General features: G+C 43.8%; 2 protein-coding genes across 2 annotated transcripts in view; one reads left to right on the top strand and one right to left on the bottom strand.

The window, feature by feature from the left end:
- The window catches only part of LOC144888601 (uncharacterized), a 30,061-nt gene extending 29,084 nt beyond the window's left edge, over window positions 1-977 (bottom strand). The window contains exon 1 of the mRNA XM_078767124.1: window positions 840-977. The gene's annotated coding sequence lies outside the window, so the exon portion shown is untranslated. The remainder of the gene's footprint in view (window positions 1-839) is intronic.
- Window positions 978-9,984: 9,007 nt separating this feature from the next.
- The window catches only part of UPK3B (uroplakin 3B), a 30,359-nt gene continuing 17,021 nt past the window's right edge, over window positions 9,985-23,322 (top strand). Inside the window, exons 1-3 of the mRNA XM_068133849.2 lie at window positions 9,985-10,169; window positions 10,292-10,388; window positions 16,463-16,597. Coding sequence (XP_067989950.2) covers window positions 10,313-10,388; window positions 16,463-16,597 — 211 coding nt within the window. The 5' untranslated portion in view covers window positions 9,985-10,169; window positions 10,292-10,312. The remainder of the gene's footprint in view (window positions 10,170-10,291; window positions 10,389-16,462; window positions 16,598-23,322) is intronic.

Below are 23,322 nucleotides of genomic sequence, written 5' to 3'. Positions count from 1 at the left end.
TTTATGCACTTCAAGAAAAGTGATATGAACACATCAGAATGGTATTTGATGACTCAACTGTGCAGTAAAAACCAGTTCTGACTCATGTTGAGAAAAATGAAGAATTGCCTAAAAATAGCATAAAACGGCAAAAGCAATGATGATCAGTGAGTAACAAAGGAAGCAGATTACGCATTGACTATGATAACGTGGCATTTGCAATGGAGATAATTACTGCTGATAATGTGATGCCAAAAGTTTCAGTCATTATAGACGATCATAGTCATGACCTCTGCCACCGTAGGTGGATGGAGGTTATGTTTTCACCCCTGTCTGTTTGTTTGTCTGTCTGTGAACAAGATATCTCAAAAAGTTGTGCACGGATTCGGAGGAAATTTGGCAGAGAGGTATTGTATGTGACAAGGACGAAATGATTAGATTTTGGTGAAGATTCAGATTCGGATCCGGCTAGTAGAATTTTTTATATCTAAATATATAAATATAAACGATCATAGTCATTTCTGACAGTAATTGTGCAACAAAATGGCGCACTGAACTGTATGTCTATGGACAGCGTTTTCCATTGGTTGGAAACTCAGCTGTTTTGACGAGGGACCCGTCTAATTACTTTGTTAAAAATATATATTCTTTCTAGAAATATTTTAAAACGTGAGATTTCAGTTGTTGGGTGTGAGAGCATGACCCGAGTTAAGCGTGAGTCTTGTGCTAAACGCGTGAGAGTTCACAGGTAAGACTTTGGCAAATTTGAGGATACTTTTCAAAGTTTCTGGAGATTTTGTCACAACAAAAATATTTCCAATCACGAGCCACACACACATTTTTTTCTAGTCAATCTGTACCTTGCTGGAATGTGGACGTACAGGTGTCAGGAGTACACTTATCGTTGTTACACCATTACCATTCCAGTGCGGTAGTTGTTTTGCTGCCACTTCCTCCCACTCTACTCATCTCTTATCTCCGTCTCTCTCTCTCTCCATCTAAATACAATGGGCTTCACTTAAATCAATGCCAAGCTTTCTCAAATCACGATTTCAAACACAAATCTGTTGTAATATTGAAGAAATTTTGATGGTTTTCAGAGACTCTCCAGAGGGACATGCCAAAACATAAGGGAGTCTTGGTGTAGTAATCTCTGTAGTATATTGTCGAGCCAAATCACATCTTCCCCTCATATCAGTGGAAAGGAAAGATGCGTTGTGAGTGTAGTTAGAGCAATCCCATTGTTGTTTCCCTAAATCCCAAACTCCATTCCCAAACTCCATGCCCAAACTCCATTCCCAAACTCCATTCCCAAACTCCATTCCCAAACTCCATCCTCAAACTACATTCCCAAACTACATTTCCAAACTCCATTCCCAAACTCCATTCCCAAACTCCATTCTCAAACTCCATTCTCAAACTCCATTCCCAAACTCCATCCACAAACTCCATCCTCAAACTCCATCCTCAAACTCCATTCACAAACTCCATTCCCAAACTCCATTCCCAAACTCCATTCCCAAACTACATTCCCAAACTCCATCCTCAAACTCCATTCCCAAACTCCATTCCCAAACTCCATTCCCAAACTCCATCCTCAAACTCCATTCCCAAACTCCATTCCCAAACTCCATCCTCAAACTCCATTCCCAAACTCCATTCCCAAACTCCATCCTCAAACTCCATTCCAAAACTCCATTCCAAAACTCCATTCCCAAACTCCATTCCCAAACTCCATTCTCAAACTCCATTCTCAAACTCCATTCCCACACTCCATTCCCAAACTCCATCCTCAAACTCCATCCTCAAACTCCATTCCCAAACTCCATTCCCAAACTCCATTCCCAAACTACATTCCCAAACTACATTCCAAAACTACATTTCCAAACTCCATTCAAAAACTCCATTCCCAAACTCCATTCTCAAACTCCATTCCCAAACTCCATTCCCAAACTCCATTCCCAAACTCCATTCCCAAACTCCATCCTCAAACTCCATTCCCAAACTCCATTCCCAAACTCCATTCCCAAACTCCATCCTCAAACTCCATTCCCAAACTCCATTCCCAAACTCCATTCCCAAACTCCATTCGCAAACTCCATCCTCAAACTCCATTACCAAACTCCATTCCCAAACTCCATCCCCAAACTCCATCCCCAAACTCCATTCCCAAACTCCATTCCCAAACTCCATCCTCAAACTCCATTCCAAAACTACATTTCCAAACTCCATTCCCAAACTCCATTCCCAAACTCCATTCCCAAACTCCATCCTCAAACTCCATTCCCAAACTCCATTCCCAAACTCCATTCTCAAACTCCATTCTCAAACTCCATTCCCAAACTCCATTCTCAAACTCCATTCTCAAACTCCATTCTCAAACTCCATTCCCAAACTCCATTCCCAAACTCCATTCCCAAACTCCATTCCCAAACTCCATTCCCAAACTCCATTCTCAAACTCCATTCTCAAACTCCATTCCCAAACTCCATTCCCAAACTCCATCCTCAAACTCCATTCCCAAACTCCATTCCCAAACTCCATTCCCAAACTCCATCCTCAAACTCCATTCCCAAACTCCATTCCCAAACTCCATTCCCAAACTCCATTCGCAAACTCCATCCTCAAACTCCATTACCAAACTCCATTCCCAAACTCCATCCCCAAACTCCATCCCCAAACTCCATTCCCAAACTCCATTCCCAAACTCCATCCTCAAACTCCATTCCGAAACTACATTTCCAAACTCCATTCCCAAACTCCATTCCCAAACTCCATTCCCAAACTCCATTCCCAAACTCCATCCTCAAACTCCATTCCCAAACTCCATTCCCAAACTCCATTCTCAAACTCCATTCTCAAACTCCATTCTCAAACTCCATTCCCAAACTCCATTCTCAAACTCCATTCTCAAACTCCATTCTCAAACTCCATTCCCAAACTCCATTCCCAAACTCCATTCCCAAACTCCATTCCCAAACTCCATTCCCAAACTCCATTCTCAAACTCCATTCTCAAACTCCATTCCCAAACTCCTTTCCCAAACTCCATTCTCAAACTCCATTCCCAAACTTCATTCCCAAACTCCATTCCCAAACTCCATTCTCAAACTCCATTCCCAAACTACATTCTCAAACTCCATCCTCTCCAGAAGTATTTGAAAATCCATATCTCCAGAACCACTCAACGGATCAACCAACACTTTGTACGTATAATTGACGACACATGAGGAATATATATATATATTATATATGTATCTTTTTTTTTTTTTTTTTTTTTTTTTTACAAATTATGACACCATCAGTCACATTGTATGTCGGCCATCTTGGATTTAAGGAAAATAAATTGAAAATCCATATCTCCAGAACCGCTTAACCGATCCGAACCAAAATTTACAGATATGATTGACAACTGATGACGAAAATTTATTGAAATGGTGATGTCATCAGTCATGTGGTATGGTGGCCATTTAGCCTGGAAGCCTATCTCACCACTGCTCACAATTCTAGTTTATTAGGTTTCCTCTGCATTTAAATGCAGAGGAACACCTATTATATTATTCCTAGAGTTTTTCTTATTATTCTTCCACCATATTTTTCACCTCCGAACACTTTAAAATCAATGTTCTCAGCAACTGTTGGTCCGATTGACACGAAATTTTCACCAAGTGATGGGCTAGACATGTACAATTAAAAAAGGCTAATTATAACATCATTGCTCATGTGTTATAGGCGCCATCTTGGAAAATACCTTCAACTTTGCAACTCTATATCTCTGAAACGGCTGAATGGAAAAAATTGAATAATGGCTCATTCTAAACAACTCTGCAATGGGACAAAAAACATGTTTATTTAGGATATTAAAAGTGCTAACGTTACAAAGTTAGAATTCAACAAATAGACCCCTTGATGCCACGAACATGATACTTTTTTTCCATGATCTAAGTGAAAAAAACTCCGAATGCAAAAAATTTCGAAGTCATACGTCAGATGGTTCGGCCGCCATATTGTTTTTTTGTGAAAAATACTAAAACCACTTTTTCGCCGCAATGGTTGAACAGATCGAGCCCAAACTTGGCATGCATAATCGCATACCCATGACGAACAAAAAGTTCAGCGATCATGACATCATGCATCACATGGTTTCAGAGTTGATGTTTTTAAGCATAAACTTTAAAGCCTATCTCCTCCCTCATTTTTGAAGATATCGAGTGGAAACTTTACACAAACGTTCCCCATGTGGGGAAGTTAAAACGTTACTTGGGAAGTTTCGATAAGTCACATGGTTTGGTTGCAATACATAATTGAATGAAAATCTTAAAAAGCCTCTTTCTCTTGAACCGCTGCATTGATGGACTTGAAATTTTAATGTAATGTAGCTCTCATCAAGTGGATTAAGTTTTTTAAATTTCAGCATGATTGGTTGTACGGTCTGGAAGCCAGAAGTCGTTATTTTTGAAACAAGAATAAACGCAACACTTTTTTTTCTCAGGCCATGTAACTGATTGTTTTCCTGCGTCGCAGCTTCGCATACCCTTGGTGATTTCGAGAGATAAGAACACGAGGAGAAGAATAAAGAAAGTTGGAGGTTTGTGTTATCATGTGTGTTAACGGTTTGTGTATGTGTAGTTTTTAAGTTATCATCAAATAAAGAAATCGCACTTTTGCTGAGGGCCGTGCCTTCATTTCCACTTGGTGCGATTCATGCAGGAGGTCCATACAGGCTCATTTCAACTCGGAATTAAATTCGGCTTTCAGATTTGGTAGTCGCTAAGGTAGTTGAATACTTGACAACCGCAAACCTGAAAAAAATCGGATAAAATATTGTCGAGTTATCTCAGATCGAGAGTGGGAAATTAATTAATTAACACTGTACACGACGAGCAGGCTGCACACGTAGCGACCTCATGCACTCATTTCAACCTCAAATTAAATTCTGATTTCAGATTTGGCAGTCGCTCGGGTATCGACCGATCTGATAAGGACGATCGGGGCCCCTCGCCGATAGGCGGCGCTCTTGCGTCCGCCATTACTGGGAGGTGTACCGATCAAAACTTAACTCCAGCCGTCTGCGCCAGCACAACTATCATCGCGATCGTACATGAAAAGTGTCTGTGATGATCATTCTCAAGTGTTTCTCTATACGTCTGGAGCAGACGTGGACACCTGGCACCTGAAGGCACATGATACAAACCCCGCTTTCGGCGATTTGGCGCCCGGCCAGGCCGCCCTGAAGGCACCTGGCACCTGGGGGAACCCGGTTTCCACTTCCACCTGCACCAACCCTATTTTGTTAGCAACCACGTACCCTATGCTACGCCATGCCGAGCCCCCTTCTGCCTTAGCCCCGAGTTTCTCGACCACTACGATAACGACTCCTCTGACCGACCCAACTAGGTGCCCGTCCCTTCATCGACTCCTCCATACGGCCAGGTCACGGCAGGTGTATCACTGCCGCCCCCGCATGGATTCTTCCCTCAGAGTCCATCTCCGCCCGGGCCGCCACACCGGCTCCTCACCGGTCGTATCGTCCACGATTCCATCTTCTCTGATGAATCTAACAAACAAATATATTTTGTATCGATATTCTTTCGGCAAAGTGAACTGAGCCCGGTAACTGCATGTAATCTGAACGCTGGAGAGCAAGCCGAATGAAGCGGCCGCCTCCCACCTATGGCAGCGTCTATAGAGGGCACCCGTCCATTGACCCCTCCGTCGGATCGGTCTATACTCGCACTCGAGCGAAAATACCGACTATTTTTGACGAAAATATGACACTATCGCATTTTATATGGATAACCCCCAAGTAAGCCTATGTGGATGTGTGTGGATGGGTCAGGGGTGGATCCAGGGGGGGGGGTGCAGGGGGTGTGCCCCCCCTCCCTTCGATCCAGGATGAGGGTGCAGGCGGTGTGAATCTGCTGAACTGTTGGACCAGGGAAGAACACAAGGAACTGCAGAAACTTCCAAGAACACACGAAATGCTGTTTCTGACGATCAATTTTTTTTAAATTTCCTGGGGGTCCTCCCCCAGACCCCCACTTTATACCTTCCCCCCAGCGATAAAGTTTCATACACCCCCCGTCTTGAAATTCCTGGATCCGTCCCTGTGGGTGTGTGTGTGTGTCGATGTGTGTGTGTGCGTGGATGTGTATGTGTATGTGTATGTGAGTGTGTGTGTGTGTGTGCGTGGATGTGTGTGGATGTGGGGATGTGTGTGGATGTGGGGATGTGTGGGGATGTGTATGGATGTGTGTGGATGTGTGTGGGGGGATGTGTGGGGATGTGTGTGTGGGGATGTGTGTGGATGTGTGTGGATGTGTGTGTGGGGATGTGTGTGAATGTGTGTGAATGTGTGTGGATGTGTGTGTGTATGTGTGTATGTGTGTGTGTATGTGTGTGGGTGTGGATGTGTGTGTGTGTGTGTGTGTGTGTGTGTGTGTGTGTGGATGTGTGTGTGTGTGTGTGTGTGGGGGGGGGGGGGGATGTGTGTGGGGATGTGTGTGGATGTGTGTGAATGTGTGTGGATGTGTGTGTGTGTGTGTGTGTGTGTGTGTGTGTGTGTGTGTGTGTGTGTGTGTGTGTGTGGATGTATGTGTGTGTGTGGGGGGGGGGGGGGTGGGATGTGTGTGCGGATGTGTGTGGATGTGTGTGAATGTGTGTGGATGTGTGTGGACGTGTGTGTGTGTGTGTGTATGTGTGTGTGTGTGTGGATGTATGTGTGAGGGTGTGGATGTGGGCGGATGTGTGTGGATGTGTGTGTGGGGATGTGTGTGAATGTGTGTGTGGATGTGTGTGGATGTATGTGTGTGGGTGTGGATGTGTGTGTGTGTGTGTGTGTGTGTGTGTGTGTGTGTGTGTGTATGTGTGTGTATGTGTGTGTGGGGATGTGTGTTTGTGTGCGTTAATATTCCCGGTTGGTAAATGTTTTGTCGAAATCGATAGAATTCAACATCTGGTGAATAAACTTGTAGTTAACTGTTAAGTGTAAGTGTTTTTTGGGGGTTTTTTTCATGGTTGTTACCTTTGCCACCGATGGTGGACGGAAGTTATGTCTTCACTGCAGTTTTTCTGTCTGAGCACGATATCTCTAAAAGTTGTGGATGGATTTGTGGACAAAACGTGGTGGACAGGTTGGGTGTGTGTCAGGGACAAATCGATACAATTTGGTGAAGATACAAAAAATTTTATAAAAAAATTACAATTTTGGATGAGAGACTAAAAGAAAATTTTAAGTGAACGATATATAGCAGGTTATCTCAAAAAGTTACGGACGACTTATGACAAAACTTTGTGAATGAGTTGTTTCGGTGGTGAGACAAGCAGATTCGATTTAGGTTCAGGTTCGAATCCAGATCTGACCGTTCAGTGGATGCAAAACGTAACCTGCTGAACCTGGTGGAGGTGTGCTCTCTACCGAGTGTTGTTCGAGTTTATTCCTCTGAATCATATATATATATATATATATATATATATACTGAAACGCAAAAGAAACTTACCACCTTTGAAACCTTTAAATATCAACAATAACACTGCGTGTAGTAAATGTGTGAACTTATTTGTGGACAATAGTGTCCTCGCTGTCAGACAAAACGGTCACGGATGGTCACTTGAACCTTCAATGGTCACTTCATAGCACAGCTGTTGAACAGCCGTTTTGACTGTCAGTGATTAGCCAAGGGGTACGGGATGATTTTAATGAGCTGCACGTGATGTCTTGATATTGGCTTTAAAAAGGCCAGTGCAAAATGGGCATTTTGACCGAAAAATTTGACCATTTTGACCAACTTCAAAAAGACCAAAAACACAAAAGAAACTTACCACCTTTGAAACCTTTAAATATCAACAATAACACTGCGTATAGTAAATGTGTGAACTTATTTGTGGACAATAGTGTCCTCACTGTCAGACAAAACGGTCACGGATAGTCACTTGAACCTTCAATGGTCACTTCATAGCACAGCTGTTGAACAGCCGTTTTGACTGTCAGTGATTAGCCAAGGGGTACGGGATGATTTTAATGAGCTGCACGTGATGTCTTGATATTGGCTTTAAAAAGGCCAGTGCAAAATGGGCATTTTGACCGAAAAATTTGACCATTTTGACCATTTTGACCAACTTCAAAAAGACCGAAAACGCAAAAGAAATTTACCACTTGTTTGAAATGTAATAAAATTGTAACAGTTCAAAATAAAACAAACCAACAATTGCTAATTGAAACATTGGCATTTTATTGATGACATGTCAAGTTTTTGACCAAGATACACCATCTCATCAGTTTGTTCTACAGTACAGAACAGCACAGGGTGCAATGTCAGTCCCCTTTCAATAGCGTGTATGGCCACCATTGTTTTGGATACAGGCAGTGCATCGTCGGCGTATACTGCCTACCAGTCTTTGGATGGATTGCTGCTGGATTCTGTCCCACTCAGTCCTCAATGTCTGAAGCAGCTCTGCCCGTGTCCTGGCCCTGCCAACTACGCGTCTCCCAAGCTCATCCCACAGGTGCTCTATGGGATTCAGGTCAGGGGAGAGCGCAGGCCACTCACTGCATGGTGTTGATGTTCTCGCCTTGGAGAAATGCAGTGGTAAAGCGAGCAGCATGGGGACGAGCGTTGTCATGCTGAAAGGTTCTCAGTTCTGGGTGGTCTAGCAGGAATGGCAGCAGATGAGGTCGCAGGATGTTATCCACATACCGCTGGGCGTTAAGATTCCCATCCACAACCACCAGTGGCGTCCTGTACCAGCCTGATATGCCTGCCCACACCATCACACTTGGGCCACCCCACCTGTTGGCTTGACGCACGCAACAATCGGCATATCGCTCGCCAGTTCTTCTCCAGACACACTCACGCCCATCAGGACTGTCCACACAGAACCTTGACTCATCGCTGAAAACGACCTCGTTCCACTGCGCCAAGGTCCACTGCTGATGCTGCTGGCACCATCTCTGACGGTTGCGGCGATGGGCAACCGTCATCACGGGGCCTCTGTATGGTCTTCTGGCAGTCAGACCATAGTCATGCAGTCGTCTTCGTGCAGTATCATTGGAGATCCGTGGGTTTGCACGCCCCGGAGTTTCTGCCGCAGTGCGGGATGCTGGACCGAATCGATCCCGCAGGTGACTTCGGACCATCTGCCTGTCCTGCCTTGCAGTGGTGACTCTTGGCCTCCCTGATCGAGGTCTGTCATCTGCAGAGTTGTGGAGGGTGTCTCTGTCCACCAGGGCCGATATCGTCTGGTGTGAACAGCCAAGGTGACGTGCCACCTCACGGTAGCTCAGTCCACCTTGCAGCATGCCCAGGGCACGCTGCCGTTGATCCCTTGACAATCGTGGCATGTTGATTGAAATGCCCATTTTGCACTGGCCTTTTTAAAGCCAATATCAAGACATCACGTGCAGCTCATTAAAATCATCCCGTACCCCTTGGCTAATCACTGACAGTCAAAACGGCTGTTCAACAGCTGTGCTATGAAGTGACCATTGAAGGTTCAAGTGACCATCCGTGACCGTTTTGTCTGACAGTGAGGACACTATTGTCCACAAATAAGTTCACACATTTACTATACGTAGTGTTATTGTTGATATTTAAAGGTTTCAAAGGTGGTAAGTTTCTTTTGTGTTTTTGGTCTTTTTGAAGTTGGTCAAAATGGTCAAAATTTTCGGTCAAAATGCCCATTTTGCACTGGCCTTTTTAAAGCCAATATCAAGACATCACGTGCAGCTCATTAAAATCATCCCGTACCTCTTGCCTAATCACTGACAGTCAAAACGGCTGTTCAACAGCTGTGCTATGAAGTGACCATTGAAGGTTCAAGTGACCATCCGTGACCGTTTTGTCTGACAGTGAGGACACTATTGTCCACAAATAAGTTCACACATTTACTACACGCAGTGTTATTGTTGATATTTAAAGGTTTCAAAGGTGGTAAGTTTCTTTTGCGTTTCAGTATATATATATATATATATTTACCTCCTTCATCCCGACCCTCCCAGCTCTGCTCTCATCTTCTCAAACCTGCTGAACAAGCCCTACAGGTTCAGAGGGAGAGGGACAGAGCAACCTTTGACGATCGACGAAAGTACAGCAGGAGCCCTCGAACAGTCGAAACAAACACCAAGACGTTTGTACCTGTAATTGATCCTCGATAATAATATTCGAATCCATCAATTGTTACCTGGATTTTGAGGTAGGACCATTTTGCCTTTCCTGTGGCCTCTGCTTGTTGTTTCTCGATCTTTTAGTTGTTATATCATTGTGGATGCGACATTTGTTATTTAAACCTCGATTATTTATTTCATTGTGTTCCAGCAATAGGAGGTTCAAGACATCATGGCGTCGCTCTGCAGTCTCACTCACTCGCTTGTCCTGCTCTTTACGCTCTGTGCGCTCACCTGCATTCACTGTCGTGAGTCCTTACCTTGTCCATCTTGTGGTACATCATGTGACGTGTGGTTGTGCTTATACTGTATAAACACAAGTGTGGTTGGGTGACCACTCCATATAGCTCACCGTTTGGGTGTCTCGTCGGGGTTCGACCTTCGACTCGATCAGATTGAACTAAAGATCTGCTGTTCTGAGGAGGGGAGGTACTGCATGTTGGAGTATGCCATTCATATTTTTGAAAATAATTGCCAAAATCAAGACTCTCTGCTCACCTTCACTCCTTCATTCCCCTTTTCTCCCGCCTCTGGAACAAACTCTCCCACTCCCTTCAATCCCACTCCTCCCTCCAGGTCTTTAAAGCAGATGTTCAGTTGTTCACCACCATCTCTTATCTTCCCCCATCCAAAACCTTGATCTTTTCTACCCCCGCTAATTCACCCCAGATACACTTTTTTAAAATAACATCATTCCTGGAAGTCCTAGCAGTGTCCATGTGTTTTCCACCCCCCCCTCCCCCGCCTTCCCAAGCCCTCTCCCTCCCACAGATCTCTCGATGTCCCTGCTCTATACTGTTGTACTTGTGTGCTTCCCTCTCTCTCCCCATCTTGTCTCCCGCTCCCTTTATTGTACGTTTTGTTTGTCCGTTTGTTTTATTTGTGATTGATGTTAGCTCTTACAGGAGCCTCCATCTTGTATACCAAAAAAGAAAGAAAAACAGGCCATTGTGTGCTGGTGCCCTGGCCAAACCTTCTTCCAGGGATTAGTTGTGTGATCTTTACCATCCGGGAATGTCGCAGAATTTAAGGATGTAGAGGAATCATTTTCCTTTGGTTTATGAAGACGTTAATTTACTTTAGCTTTAGTTCATCTGGTGCATTATTTCCTGGACGGTTTACCGTGGTTAGGAGGAGGAACCTTTGCGCAGGAATAAAGGACTGGACTCGGATTCTGAACGTCTTGGATGTTTTTCTCCCATGCTAAAAGGCCAAATGTCCTGGTCATGTGATTCATTTTACTTGTGTTATTATTATTGTAAGGGTTAGATGGGAGGTGGTTCTTCTTCTTCTCCTGCCTTTTGTGCAAGAATGAAATAGTTAACATAAGAAGTTAAATCTCCGCTTGTTTCGCATGTTACCCCCATAGAATGACACACGTGTGTGTGTATATGTGTGGAACAGAAATGAAAAACATAGGGGCAATAGCCCTGGCACTCACCTGGTAGAATCAAAAGACTTTAAACAAACAAAAAAAATACCTATTTTGGGGGGAACCCGCCCCTCCCCCAACCCCGTATACCTCCTCAGACCCCAATTTTTTAATGCCGTAAACAAACATTGGTACATTACGGGTGATGAAGATTGTGGTGAAGTTTCATCAAAATTGAGTGTGTAGTTTCTGAGAAGAAAGCAAATAACTATTTGGGGGGGGGGGGTGGGGGGGCAACCCCCCCCAACTCCGTACACCTCTTCAGGTGTGTGTATGTGTGGATGTGTGTGTGTGTGTGTGTGTGTGTGTGTGTGTGTGTGTATGTGCGTATGTGCGTATGTGTGTGTGTGTGTGTGTGTTTGTATATGTGTGTGTGTGTGTGTGTGTGTGTATGTGTGTCTGTGTGTCTGTGTGTATGTGTGTGTGTATGTGTGTGCATATATGTGTGTGTGTTTGCATGTGTATGTGTGTATGTGTGTGTGTGTGTGTGTATGTATGTATGTGCATATGTGTGTGTGTGTGTATGTGTGTGTATATATGTGTGTGTGTGTATATATGTGTGTGTTGTGTGTGTATATATGTGTGTGTGTATGTGTGTGTATATATATGTGTGTGTTTGTGTGTGTATATATGTGTGTGTGTTTGTGTGTGTATTTGTGTGTGTGTGATTGTGTGTGTATATATATGTGTGTATATATGTGTGTGTGTTGGTGTGTGTATATATGTGGGTGTGTTTGTGTGTGTATATATGTGTGTGTGTGTGTGTGTGTGTGTATATATGTGTGTGTTGTGTGTGTATATATGTGTGTGTATGTGTGTGTATATATGTGTGTGTTTGTGTGTGTATATATGTGTGTGTGTTTGTGTGTGTATATATATATGTGTGTGTATGTGTGTGTGTGTGTGTTTGTGTGTGTATATATGTGTGTGTGTTTGTGTGTGTATATATGTGTGTGTATGTGTGTGTACAAATGTGTGCGTGTATTTGTGTGTATATATATATATGTGTGTGTGTATGTGTGAGTATAAATGTGTGTGTATATATATGTGTGTGTGTGTGTGTATGTTTGTATGTGTGTATGTGTGTGTGTGTGTATGTGTGTATGTGTGTATGTGTATATATATATATATATGTGTGTGTGTGTGTGTGTGTGTGCATGTGTGTATGTGTGTATGTGTATATATGTGTGTGTGTATGCATGTGTGTGTATGTGTGTGTATGTGTGTGTACGTGTGTATGTGCGTGTATGTGTATGTACGTGTGTATGTATGTGTGTATGTGCGTGTATGTGTATGTACGTGTGTATGTACGTGTGTATGTGCGTGTATGTGTATGTACGTGTGTATGTATGTGTGTATGTGTGTATGTGTATGTACGTGTGTATGTACGTGTGTATGTGCGTGTATGTGTATGTACGTGTGTGTGTATGTGTGTATGTGTGTATGTGTATATATATATATATATGTGTGTGTGTGTGTGTGTGTATACATGTGTGTATGTGTGTATGTGTATATATGTACGTGTGTATGTGCGTGTATGTGTATGTACGTGTGTATGTATGTGTGTATGTGCGTGTATGTGTATGTACGTGTGTATGTACGTGTGTATGTGCGTGTATGTGTATGTACGTGTGTATGTACGTGTGTATGTGCGTGTATGTGTATGTACGTGTGTATGTATGTGTGTGTTTATGGATGCAAGTTGTTTTTGCTTGCTTTCCCCCCACATGTGGATGGGCCTCAAGACATGAAAAGGGGATCTACCAGGTCTCAAAGTAGGCATCTCCATTGTGTGTGTGTGTGTGTGTGTGTGTGTGTGTGTGTGTGTGTGTGTGTGTGTTTGTTTTGTATGCACTTTAAAACCACTGGATGGAATGAATTGAGATTGGTGGTTGTACTTGGGAAGGTTTAACGCATTAAAGAAAAAAAATAATACTCTCAGGCAGTCCTGACGTTAGACTGAAGAGGCTCCTTTACACCATCATGTCTTTGAGGTCACTTCAGACTGGTCAGGGTCTCGTGAAGTTTGGTGCACAACCAGTTAGATCGGTCATCGGCGGGGTGTTGAGTGCCAACAATCACTTGCTCAAACTATGCGGGACGATGCGGGCCGATTTGGGCCGATGTGGGCTGATTTGGGCCAATGTGGGCTGATTTGGGCCGATGTGGGCTGATTTGGGCTGATTTGGGCCGATTTGGGCCCCTGGAGTTAATTCAGCGATCGACCAGGATTCAAACCCAGGATCCTAGGATCCCAAGCTGGCACCCTAACCGCTAAGCCAACACCAGGCTGAGTCAACCCCCCTGGAGTTATTTCAGTGATAGACCGGATTCGAACCCAGGATACTAGGATCCCAAGCCGGCACCCTAACCGCTGAGCTAACACCAAGCTGGGTCAACCCCACTGGAGTTAATTCAGCGATAGACCGGGATTCAAACCCAGGATCCTAGGATCCCAAGCCTGCACCCTAACCGCTAAGCCAACACCAGGCTGAGTCAACCCTCCTGGCATCAATTCAGCGATCGACCAGGATTCGAACTCAGGATCCTAGGATCCCAAGCCTGCACCCTAACCGCTAAGCCAACACCAGGCTGAGTCAACCCCCCTGGCATCAATTCGGTGATCGACCGGGATTCGAACCCAGGATCCTAGGATCCCAAGCCTGCACCCGAACCGCTAAGCCAACACCAGGCTGAGTCAACCCCACTGGAGTTAATTCAGCGATAGACCGGGATTCGAACCCAAGATCCTAGGATCCCATGCCGGCACCCTAACCTGTAAGCCAACACCGAGCTGAGTCAATCCCACTGGAGTTAATTCAGCGATCGACCGGGATTCGAACCCAGGATCCTAGGATCCCATGCCGGCACCCTAACCTGTAAGCCAACACCAAGCTGAGTCAATCCCACTGGAGTTAATTCAGCGATCGACCGGGATTCGAACCCAGGATCCTAGGATCCCAAGGCGGCACACTAACCGCTAAGCCAACACCAGGATTTGGTGCCAAAGATTTGATGCCAACACCAAAGACAGTGTCATTTTAAATAAAAAGAAAGAACTTTTGTTAAATTGTATGCGTATGGTGTTTTTTTGGGAACCCTGTAATTATTAACACCTTTGGAGGGTCTTTTTTTTTCTTCCTGAGAATGCATTTGTTTGAAAGAAGAAGAATTAACTTGGATTTTATCGCACACCGTATTTATAGCATTTCAGGAAGTTGGCAGCAATGTACACAAATTTAGGAACACCAGTTCTTTATTACCATTTAAATTGTCAATCTGTTGTTGAAAACGTTATTAAACTTGTGGCTGTAGAATGTCTGTAAAAAAAAAAAAAAAAAAAAAAACTTTATTAAACTTGCATCGTTAGTATTTAATTGGTAGGTATTAATGTTTTTGTTCCTTTTGACCATTTTGACTTAAAAATAAGGAAAACTAAATTGATATTTTCCAATTTTTCAATTTTCTAATATGGGATCAATAATCCATACAGCGTATTGCTGTTTTCAGTGGTGTCAGAAATATGGAGTCAAAAATGACCCCTAAGATCTCACGTGAGAACAGATAACAGTTTATCTTGATGAATACCAGATCAAAATATCATCATACCGGATTAAACTATGGTACATGCCATGAATGGCCCTACGGCCTCAGAACCCTTGTTTGGCAATCCCATGCCCAATGGCATGTACCATGCAACTTATCGACGGATTGCATTTGAACTTAAATATGTTTTTTTCCGGATACAATTCAGAAACCTCATTAACTGTGTAATGGATGCTGAACAAGTGTCCCCTGTTGATGAGGACCTGGTCAATAAATGCTGTCTGGTGTGGCACGTGGGGTCATGGCTCCATCACAGTTAAGAGGTTGTATTCAGATATATGCGTTGTTTATGTATATTTGGTGGTACACATTGAGGATAAACAGGAGGCAGGTAGAGTTAGATGCAATGTGGTAGTTGAAACTGAAATACGTGTAGATATTAAGCCTCTCCTCCAGTCAAGCTCCCTCTGCTCTCTCAGCCCTCAGACATTCCCCAGCTCATCCAGGATGAACGAGTTCTTTCAGTAACGCCCTATTGGTTCAACTCCCAAAATCCAGGATTAATGTACACCTCCACTACTTTGTTCTTTTCTTCTTCCATTTATGGAACGGACCTTCCTGAGACGGTTCGATTTCACTCTTCTATCAAGGGCTTCAAGCAAGCAGTGCACCACAATTTCATGACATCCTTCATCCGTCGTATTCATCATAGACATGTTGGTGGTCTCTCTCTGTCTTCTACCACCTCCTTTCTGGTCTTGTACACTCTGCCCTTTCCATGATCTGACCCTCCCTCCCACAGCTTTCTGCAGGATGCACACGGTCTGCCAAGAATTACCCCATTTCTCGTGAAATTCCCAAAATGCAGGCTCACTACACACATCCACTCACTTGTTTCTCTTTTCTGTCCCCTGTGCAAACAACTTGCTCAGTCTGTTCGAACACAATCTTCCCTCCAGGACTTCAAGATGTCTATTCGCCACCTCCTCAAGTCATCCCATATTCATACTCATGAGCTTTTCTACCCTCATAATTCCTCCCCAAGCCCACTCCTTCCTTTCCAGGTTATTTTCTTTTCTCTCCTCTCCCTCCACCCTTCTTTTCGTTTTTTGTTCCATTTCTGTTTCACTCCTTGTGTTCCCTTCCCCAAGCCCTCATTCTTCCCCCTCCTGTTGTGTCCCTCTACCCTACTGTCGAAGCGTCCCCCGTCCCCTTTCCACACTGTTCTTTTTGTTGTGGTCCGCTAATTCTGTGTTCTCGCTCTTCCACAAGCTTCGACTTTTTATAAATAAATAAAAAATAAAGAACCCGACATGCTGACTCATTCATTTCTTTCTCATTCAGAATACATGCCATCGCTTGCTAACGGAGCCTTGTACACTGGAGTGGTTCGACCAACTAGTTTGCTGATTAACAAACCTGTGTGTTACCCTGGCATCGAATCGTCAGGCACAGCAGCACTCTACTATTCTACTGCTGGTAAGCATCCTTCATGTATGAGTATTCATGAAACTTACTGTATGTTGAAGAAGATAAAATGTTCGCAAACAATAACCCTAATATGTGAGAAAATATTACCTGTGACACTGCAGGATTGAACTGGAAAGGCACTCGCGAGAGAGCATACCTCCGCAAGACTGAACAGTTTTACAACTTGTATCCCACTGATAGGCCGGATCTGGATCCAGACCTGAACCAAAATCTAATCGGCTTGTTCTTGTCACCTACCCAACTCACCCACCAAGTTTTGGCATAATCTGTCCACAATTGTTTGAAATATCGTGGTATATACTATATATCGTTTTTGGCATCAACTCTCAATAGTGAAAAATCACTTAGATAATTCTAGTATTTGGGTCTGGATCTGTATCTGTACCAAAATCGAATCGATTCGTCCATGTCACACACACACTCAACAACCTGCCTACCAAGTTTCATCCGAATCCATTCATAACCTTTTGGGATATCCTGCTCACCGACAAACAGACAGACAAACAAACAGGGGTGGAAATATAACCTCCATCCACCTTTGGTGAAAAGTACACAAACATTGAAGCTACATGAATGTTTTATTACTTTTACCTGCTTTCAATGTAACCATGTCACTCAGTATTAAACAAGTCAGGAGACGACGATGGTTCACGAGCGAGCGGTATTCAATGACAAAGGACGGGCGATAACCGAAACAGGCCCGGACAGGCCAGGCCCGGAAATGTCAAAACGAAGGTTACCGACCTTGAAATGAGATAGAAAATAATGTATAATCAGTTATGAGGTTAGTTAGCTACACAATACCGAAAATTCGGTTCGATTCCAACAACTTTGAAACTTTGACCTTTGTGACCTTCAAAGGTCAAAGGTCGAAGATTCTGAAATTTGTTGGAAAACTTGTATTTCATGATGTATGTGATAATATAAGATCATGTACGACATTTCACCCAATCAGGAAGCGAACAATGTAATAAAACCATTAAAAAATCGACTTTTCTAAATTTCGTGACCTTGCCACCTTGACCTTGGGGCGAAAATGAAAAATCGAGCTCCGTGGGGCTAGACACATGACATTGGCCTAACCAAATATCGAAACTCCTGTCAGATTCCACCAAACCCCTCGGAGAAGAAGTAGCTTGAAATCGATTACCCTCTAAAAAGACATCTTTTTCGGGCGTGGCTCCGCCCACAATGTGCGCAATACGCCCACTCTAGGCAGGACACAACTAGATCATGATATCAACCTCCCACCCAAGTTTCATAAAGATCGGATGATATCATCCGGTAGTTATGCTGCGAACAGACAGACACACAGACAGACAAAGACAGACACACACACAGACAGACAGACAGACACACAGACAGACAGACAGACACACACACATGACGAGTATAGTGGTCACTCTGTTTGATAACTCGTGAACCAATAATGTTTTGAAATGTACGAAGAAATATCCGCTCCCTATGGGAGGCTCCAGAGGGCAAGGAGTTTGTGGGGAAGGGTAGCATTGGGTACGTTAGTCTGTCGGGGATGCGATACGCATGGAATGCCTCAAGGACGTCGGCTTTCCTTCAAATAATTTTCAGTCTAGTGTTAAACAACAGTAGCGACTGTTCAAAAAGGTAATCATATGTTGTATGGAATTGCGCGCTCCATGAAACCCCACGTTAAGATATTTATACACCTTAACAGAGATTTCACTGAAGGCGGAACACCGCCTTGGGGAGAGAGGGGGTGGGAGGAAATGAGGTCACTACAACCTCCATCATGTGCCCTCAATCCCCATGGCAAGTTTGGTTGAGATTGGATAAGTGACGACCGAATGTGTCACGTTCAGACAGACAGACACCAAATTGCGTATTTTAGTTTGATGATATCAGAAGAAGCCACAACATTTGAGTGAAATTTCAGTGTTGCCTCAGTTGTCAACAAAGAGAGAGATTTCAATATATTCATCCTGAAAAACTGTTCGACCCTCAGAATAGTCCCCTGGCAATTGTAATGGCATGAGCATTTTTTTTTCTTTTTCTTTTTTTGTATACAAGATCGAGGCTCGTGAAAGAGCTAACATTAATCACACCGAAAGACAAACCGACACATAAAACATATAACGTGGGGAGCGGTAGACAAGATGGGGCGAGAGGGGGAGGAACACAAACACAACATCTGAGAGCAGGGACATCGAGAGATCTGTGGGAGGGAGAGGGCTTTGGGGGCGGGGAGGCATGGGAAGGGGGTGGGGGGGTGGGAGAGGTATAAAATATATGGACACTGCCGGGACTTCCAGGAAAGAAGTTGGAATTTCAAACAAGGTGGATCTGGGGTGAATTAGTGGGGGTAGAAAAGATCAAGGTTTTGGATGGGGAAAGATAAGAGATGGTGGTGAACAGCTGTTTTAAAGACCTGGAGTTTTAAATTTAATAATTAAAGCAAGTGACCATAAAAATAGTTTATTATGAACTACAAAAAGTAGGAAAAAATGCATGTTTGCGTTCTGGTGAAGTTGGCAGTTGACAGTTATGACGTCATCAAAATTGCCACCTTTCGCTATGAAGTCCATTCAAATGTTGTTTGAAGTGTCGAATCGAATGTGATAGTGATTTTTGCTTTCAACCAAACATCTTAAAATGAAAAACGACGATTATAGAGACGATATTATTTTTAGATGTTATAGTTTGGTTCTCTGGTCAAAGTATCTTTCTTGTGAGTCCAAATCATCTCGAAGATGTCTACGTCATCATCATCAACATCATCAGTTCTGCATTTGCTAGAGAAATCTTGATCTCCTTGGTTCTCGCACATCCCTTCTTCCTTCTTCATTCCTACAACTGCACAGGCCGGGACACAACAACTGGCTGCGAAAGCATTTGCATTGACCGGTAGTGCATTTCGCCTCGATACATCCACAATGCACTGGTTTTAATATTGCTTCAGGTGCAGGAGGAAGTGAGCACATAACTGGTGACATCTTTCCATTCTCGTCTAGCTGCCAGCCATATTCAGTTGGAGGCCGTATATTTTGATGGGCTTTATCGTCTTGCCACGACACCATGGCTTGGTGGTGGCACCATGGCACGCCATGACACCATGGCTTGGTGGCCATGGCACGCCATGACACCATGGCTTGGTGGTGGCACCATGGCACGCCATGACACCATGGCTTGGTGGTGGCACCATGGCACGCCACGACACCATGGCCTGGTGGTGGCACCATGGCACGCCATGACACCATGGCTTGGTAGTGGCACCATGGCACGCCATGACACCATGGCTTGGTAGTGGCACCATGGCACGCCATGACACCATGGCTTGGTGGTGGCACCATGGCTTGGTGGTGGCACCATGGCACGCCATGACACCATGGCTTGGTGGTGGCACCATGGCACGCCATGACACCATGGCTTGGTGGTGGCACCATGGCACGCCATGACACCATGGCTTGGTGGTGGCACCATGGCACGCCATGACACCATGGCTTGGTGGTGGCACCATGGCACGCCATGACACCATGGCTTGGTGGTGGCACGCTGATTAGCCGGAACTATGGCCGCTTGAGTCGCTTTTCTGCTTCCCATTGCTTTTGTTGAGAAAGCTGCCATCTAAGGTCACCTATGTCATTCCCTTTGACCTTTGATGGGTAAAGCCAACAGACGAATGACTCTCGTCCTTTGTAGATATCTGATTTGATCTCTGCCGGCGTTCCAAGATCTGCAAAGGCCTGAATGACAGTTTTATCTGAAGAGTCCAATGCTTTTTCCAACAAATCAGTTTACTTTTGTGGGAAAATGAGCCAGTTACATCTGCACCAGAGAATGAATGAAATCCAGGTAAATCTAACTGCCTTTGCCGGTCCAAGGGCCTCGTATATTTGACCGATGCTAATTCATCGTTTGAGATTAACTGTGTCTGTTATGAATGAGGTGGTGCTTGGAAGAACCGGATACCTCCGGATCAGCAATATGAGAACATCAGTATCTGGTGAATATGTTATAGTGGACAGCATTGGTTCTACCAAGACGTCTACAATCTAGATGTTGTGGCAGATTTCAGGGAGCAACTTTCAGTCTCGTGTTAAACAACAGTAGCGACTGTTAAAAACTATAGCAGCTAAAGTCAGTCAACTATAGCAATTTTCTTTCCAGCATTTGTTGGTTCTTGTTTTGTTATTGGAACTTCATTATCCGTCTTACTTGCAAGCGCTTCTAAAACTTTCATCAGATTGCTTTTTGTCGGACAGTGTAGTATACTTCCATCAGCAGTGAACAGAGACCTCAGAACATCAGAGAGCTCATACTTAGCGAAACTTGTCTTTACTTCTACTGTTTGTCTTGAACGTGCATCGAAAAGCATTCTTGCAAAATAGTCAGGTTCACTATGTTAACAAATATAATTTCGTTCAAAATTTTGGGAGATTAGCAAACCTGTACATGTTTGGAATCATCAGAGCATGAGGAATCCAAAAATCAATGTTGGCATTTGCACAGACACCTGCATGGCCGCCATTTTGGATTTTCAAAATGGCCGCCATAAAATACATATTTTGCGCTATCTCGCTTCTAGTCAACGTAGAAACTTCATTAAATATGCTAATCCTATGTTTTCTGGGTCGAGGAATCCAATAAAGGCCTCAAAATAGTGCTCAGGATTATAGAAAAGCAACAAACAAAGGTAATTGAAAACCATTGTCTTTATATTTGTGATATAACTGTATTACATAATACATGATATTGCAAGTCCTTTGAAGTTATCGGTATGGGTTTATAAAGCAAGAAAGCAGCCTTGTTAGTATCAGATTGAACTATAAATCCTACACACAGGATCTACGAGGTCTATACCGTTCAGGAATATGCTTTTACGGATCTTCATCACTGTCCTGAGTGTCATTTTCACAAAGGTGTCTCCGCAAATGTAAACATCAATTTTTGGCTTCCTCGTGCTCTGAATATTCCAAAAATGTGTAGTTTTGCTAATCTACCAAAATTTTGAACGAAAAACCATAGTGAACCTGACTAAACAGCCTTCCATCTTCTTTCATCTCCATCATGATGTCCTTGACCTCAACCCTAATTTTCTTCAAAGCAGCGGTAAAGGTTTGAAGATTGCGCGTTTTAATCGGGTCATCTGATCTTGTCATCTTCTGAATGAATTGAATTGTCATCTTCTGATAACTGAAAAATTAAGTTCATGAATTCCAAACTAAGGTAAACTTCCTATGACACCAAATGCCCTCAAGAGCGTAACTAACAATCATCCCCAACACAGGTATCGAAAAGGTTATTTTTTTGTACGTAAATACTTTACCAATTTAAGAGGATTTGTGAATTATCATCATTTTGAAAAATTCAAAACTCCACCATTTTGATGGCATCATATTTGTTTTCTGCCAAAGTTTGGAAAACGACAACATGTTATTTCCATAATTTTAAGCTATGATGGATATCTCTAGGTGTTCCATGGATTTTAATCACTAGGAGCTTCTTGATAAAAATGTCTCTTTTAAACGTTAAAAGCTACAAGATGCCCCCAGCTTCCTGTTTAACTCTTAATTTCACGTTTGACCATCAGGTTTGGGAAATGCTCCAAAATGGGGCTTTAAGTTCGCACAAAAGGGTCACATGAACAACACCTGAAATGGTCCCCTGGAAGAGGCTACTCAGTCAGACTCTCATTCTATTTGAGTAACGTGTCTACTCAGTCTCATGAGAGGCTACTCAGTCTCATGAGAGGCTACTCAGTCTCATGAGAGGCTACTCAGTCTCATGAGGGGCTACTCAGTCTCATGAGGGGCTACTCAGTCTCAAGAAGGGCTACTCAGTCTCATGAGAGGTACTCAGTCTCAAGAAGGGCTACTCAGTCTCATGAGAGGCTACTCAGTCTCATGAGAGGCTACTCAGTCTCATGAGGGGCTACTCAGTCTCAAGAAGGGCTACTCAGTCTCATGAGAGGCTACTCCGTCTCATGAGAGGAGACCCAGTCTCATGAGAGGCTGCTCAGTCTCATGAGAGGCCATTCAGTCTCATGAGAGGCTACTCAGTCTCATGAGAGGCTACTCAGTCTCATGAGAGGCTACTTAGTCTCATGAGAAACTACTCAGTCTCAAGAGAGGCTACTTAGTCTCATGAGAAACTACTCAGTCTCAAGAGAGGCTACTCAGTCTCATGAGAGGCTACTCAGTCTCATGAGGGGCTACTCAGTCTCAATAGAGGCTACTCAGTCTCATGAGAGGCTACTCAGTCTCATGAGGGGCTACTCAGTCTCAAAAAGGGCTACTCAGTCTAATGAGAGGCTACTCAGTCTCATGAGAGGCTACTCAGTCTCATGAGAGGCCATTCAGTCTCATGAGAGGCTACTCAGTCTCATGAGAGGCTACTCAGTCTCATGAGAGGCTACTTAGTCTCATGAGAAACTACTCAGTCTCAAGAGAGGCTACTTAGTCTCATGAGAAACTACTCAGTCTCAAGAGAGGCTACTCAGTCTCATGAGAGGCTACTCAGTCTCATGAGGGGCTACTCAGTCTCAATCGAGGCTACTCAGTCTCATGAGAGGCTAATCAGTCTCATGAGAGGCTACTCAGTCTCATGAGGGGCTACTCAGTCTCATGAGGGGCTACTCAGTCTCAATAGAGGCGAATCAGTCTCATGAGAGGCTACTCAGTCTCATGAGAGGCTACTCAGTCTCATGAGAGGCTACTCAGTCTCATGAGGGGCTACTC

Source organism: Myxine glutinosa, chromosome 13 (genome assembly GCF_964187855.1).
Source record: "Myxine glutinosa chromosome 13, kmMyxGlut1.1, whole genome shotgun sequence".
In the NCBI taxonomy this organism is placed as follows: domain Eukaryota; kingdom Metazoa; phylum Chordata; class Myxini; order Myxiniformes; family Myxinidae; genus Myxine; species Myxine glutinosa.
This window is presented reverse-complemented; position numbering and strand designations above follow the sequence as displayed.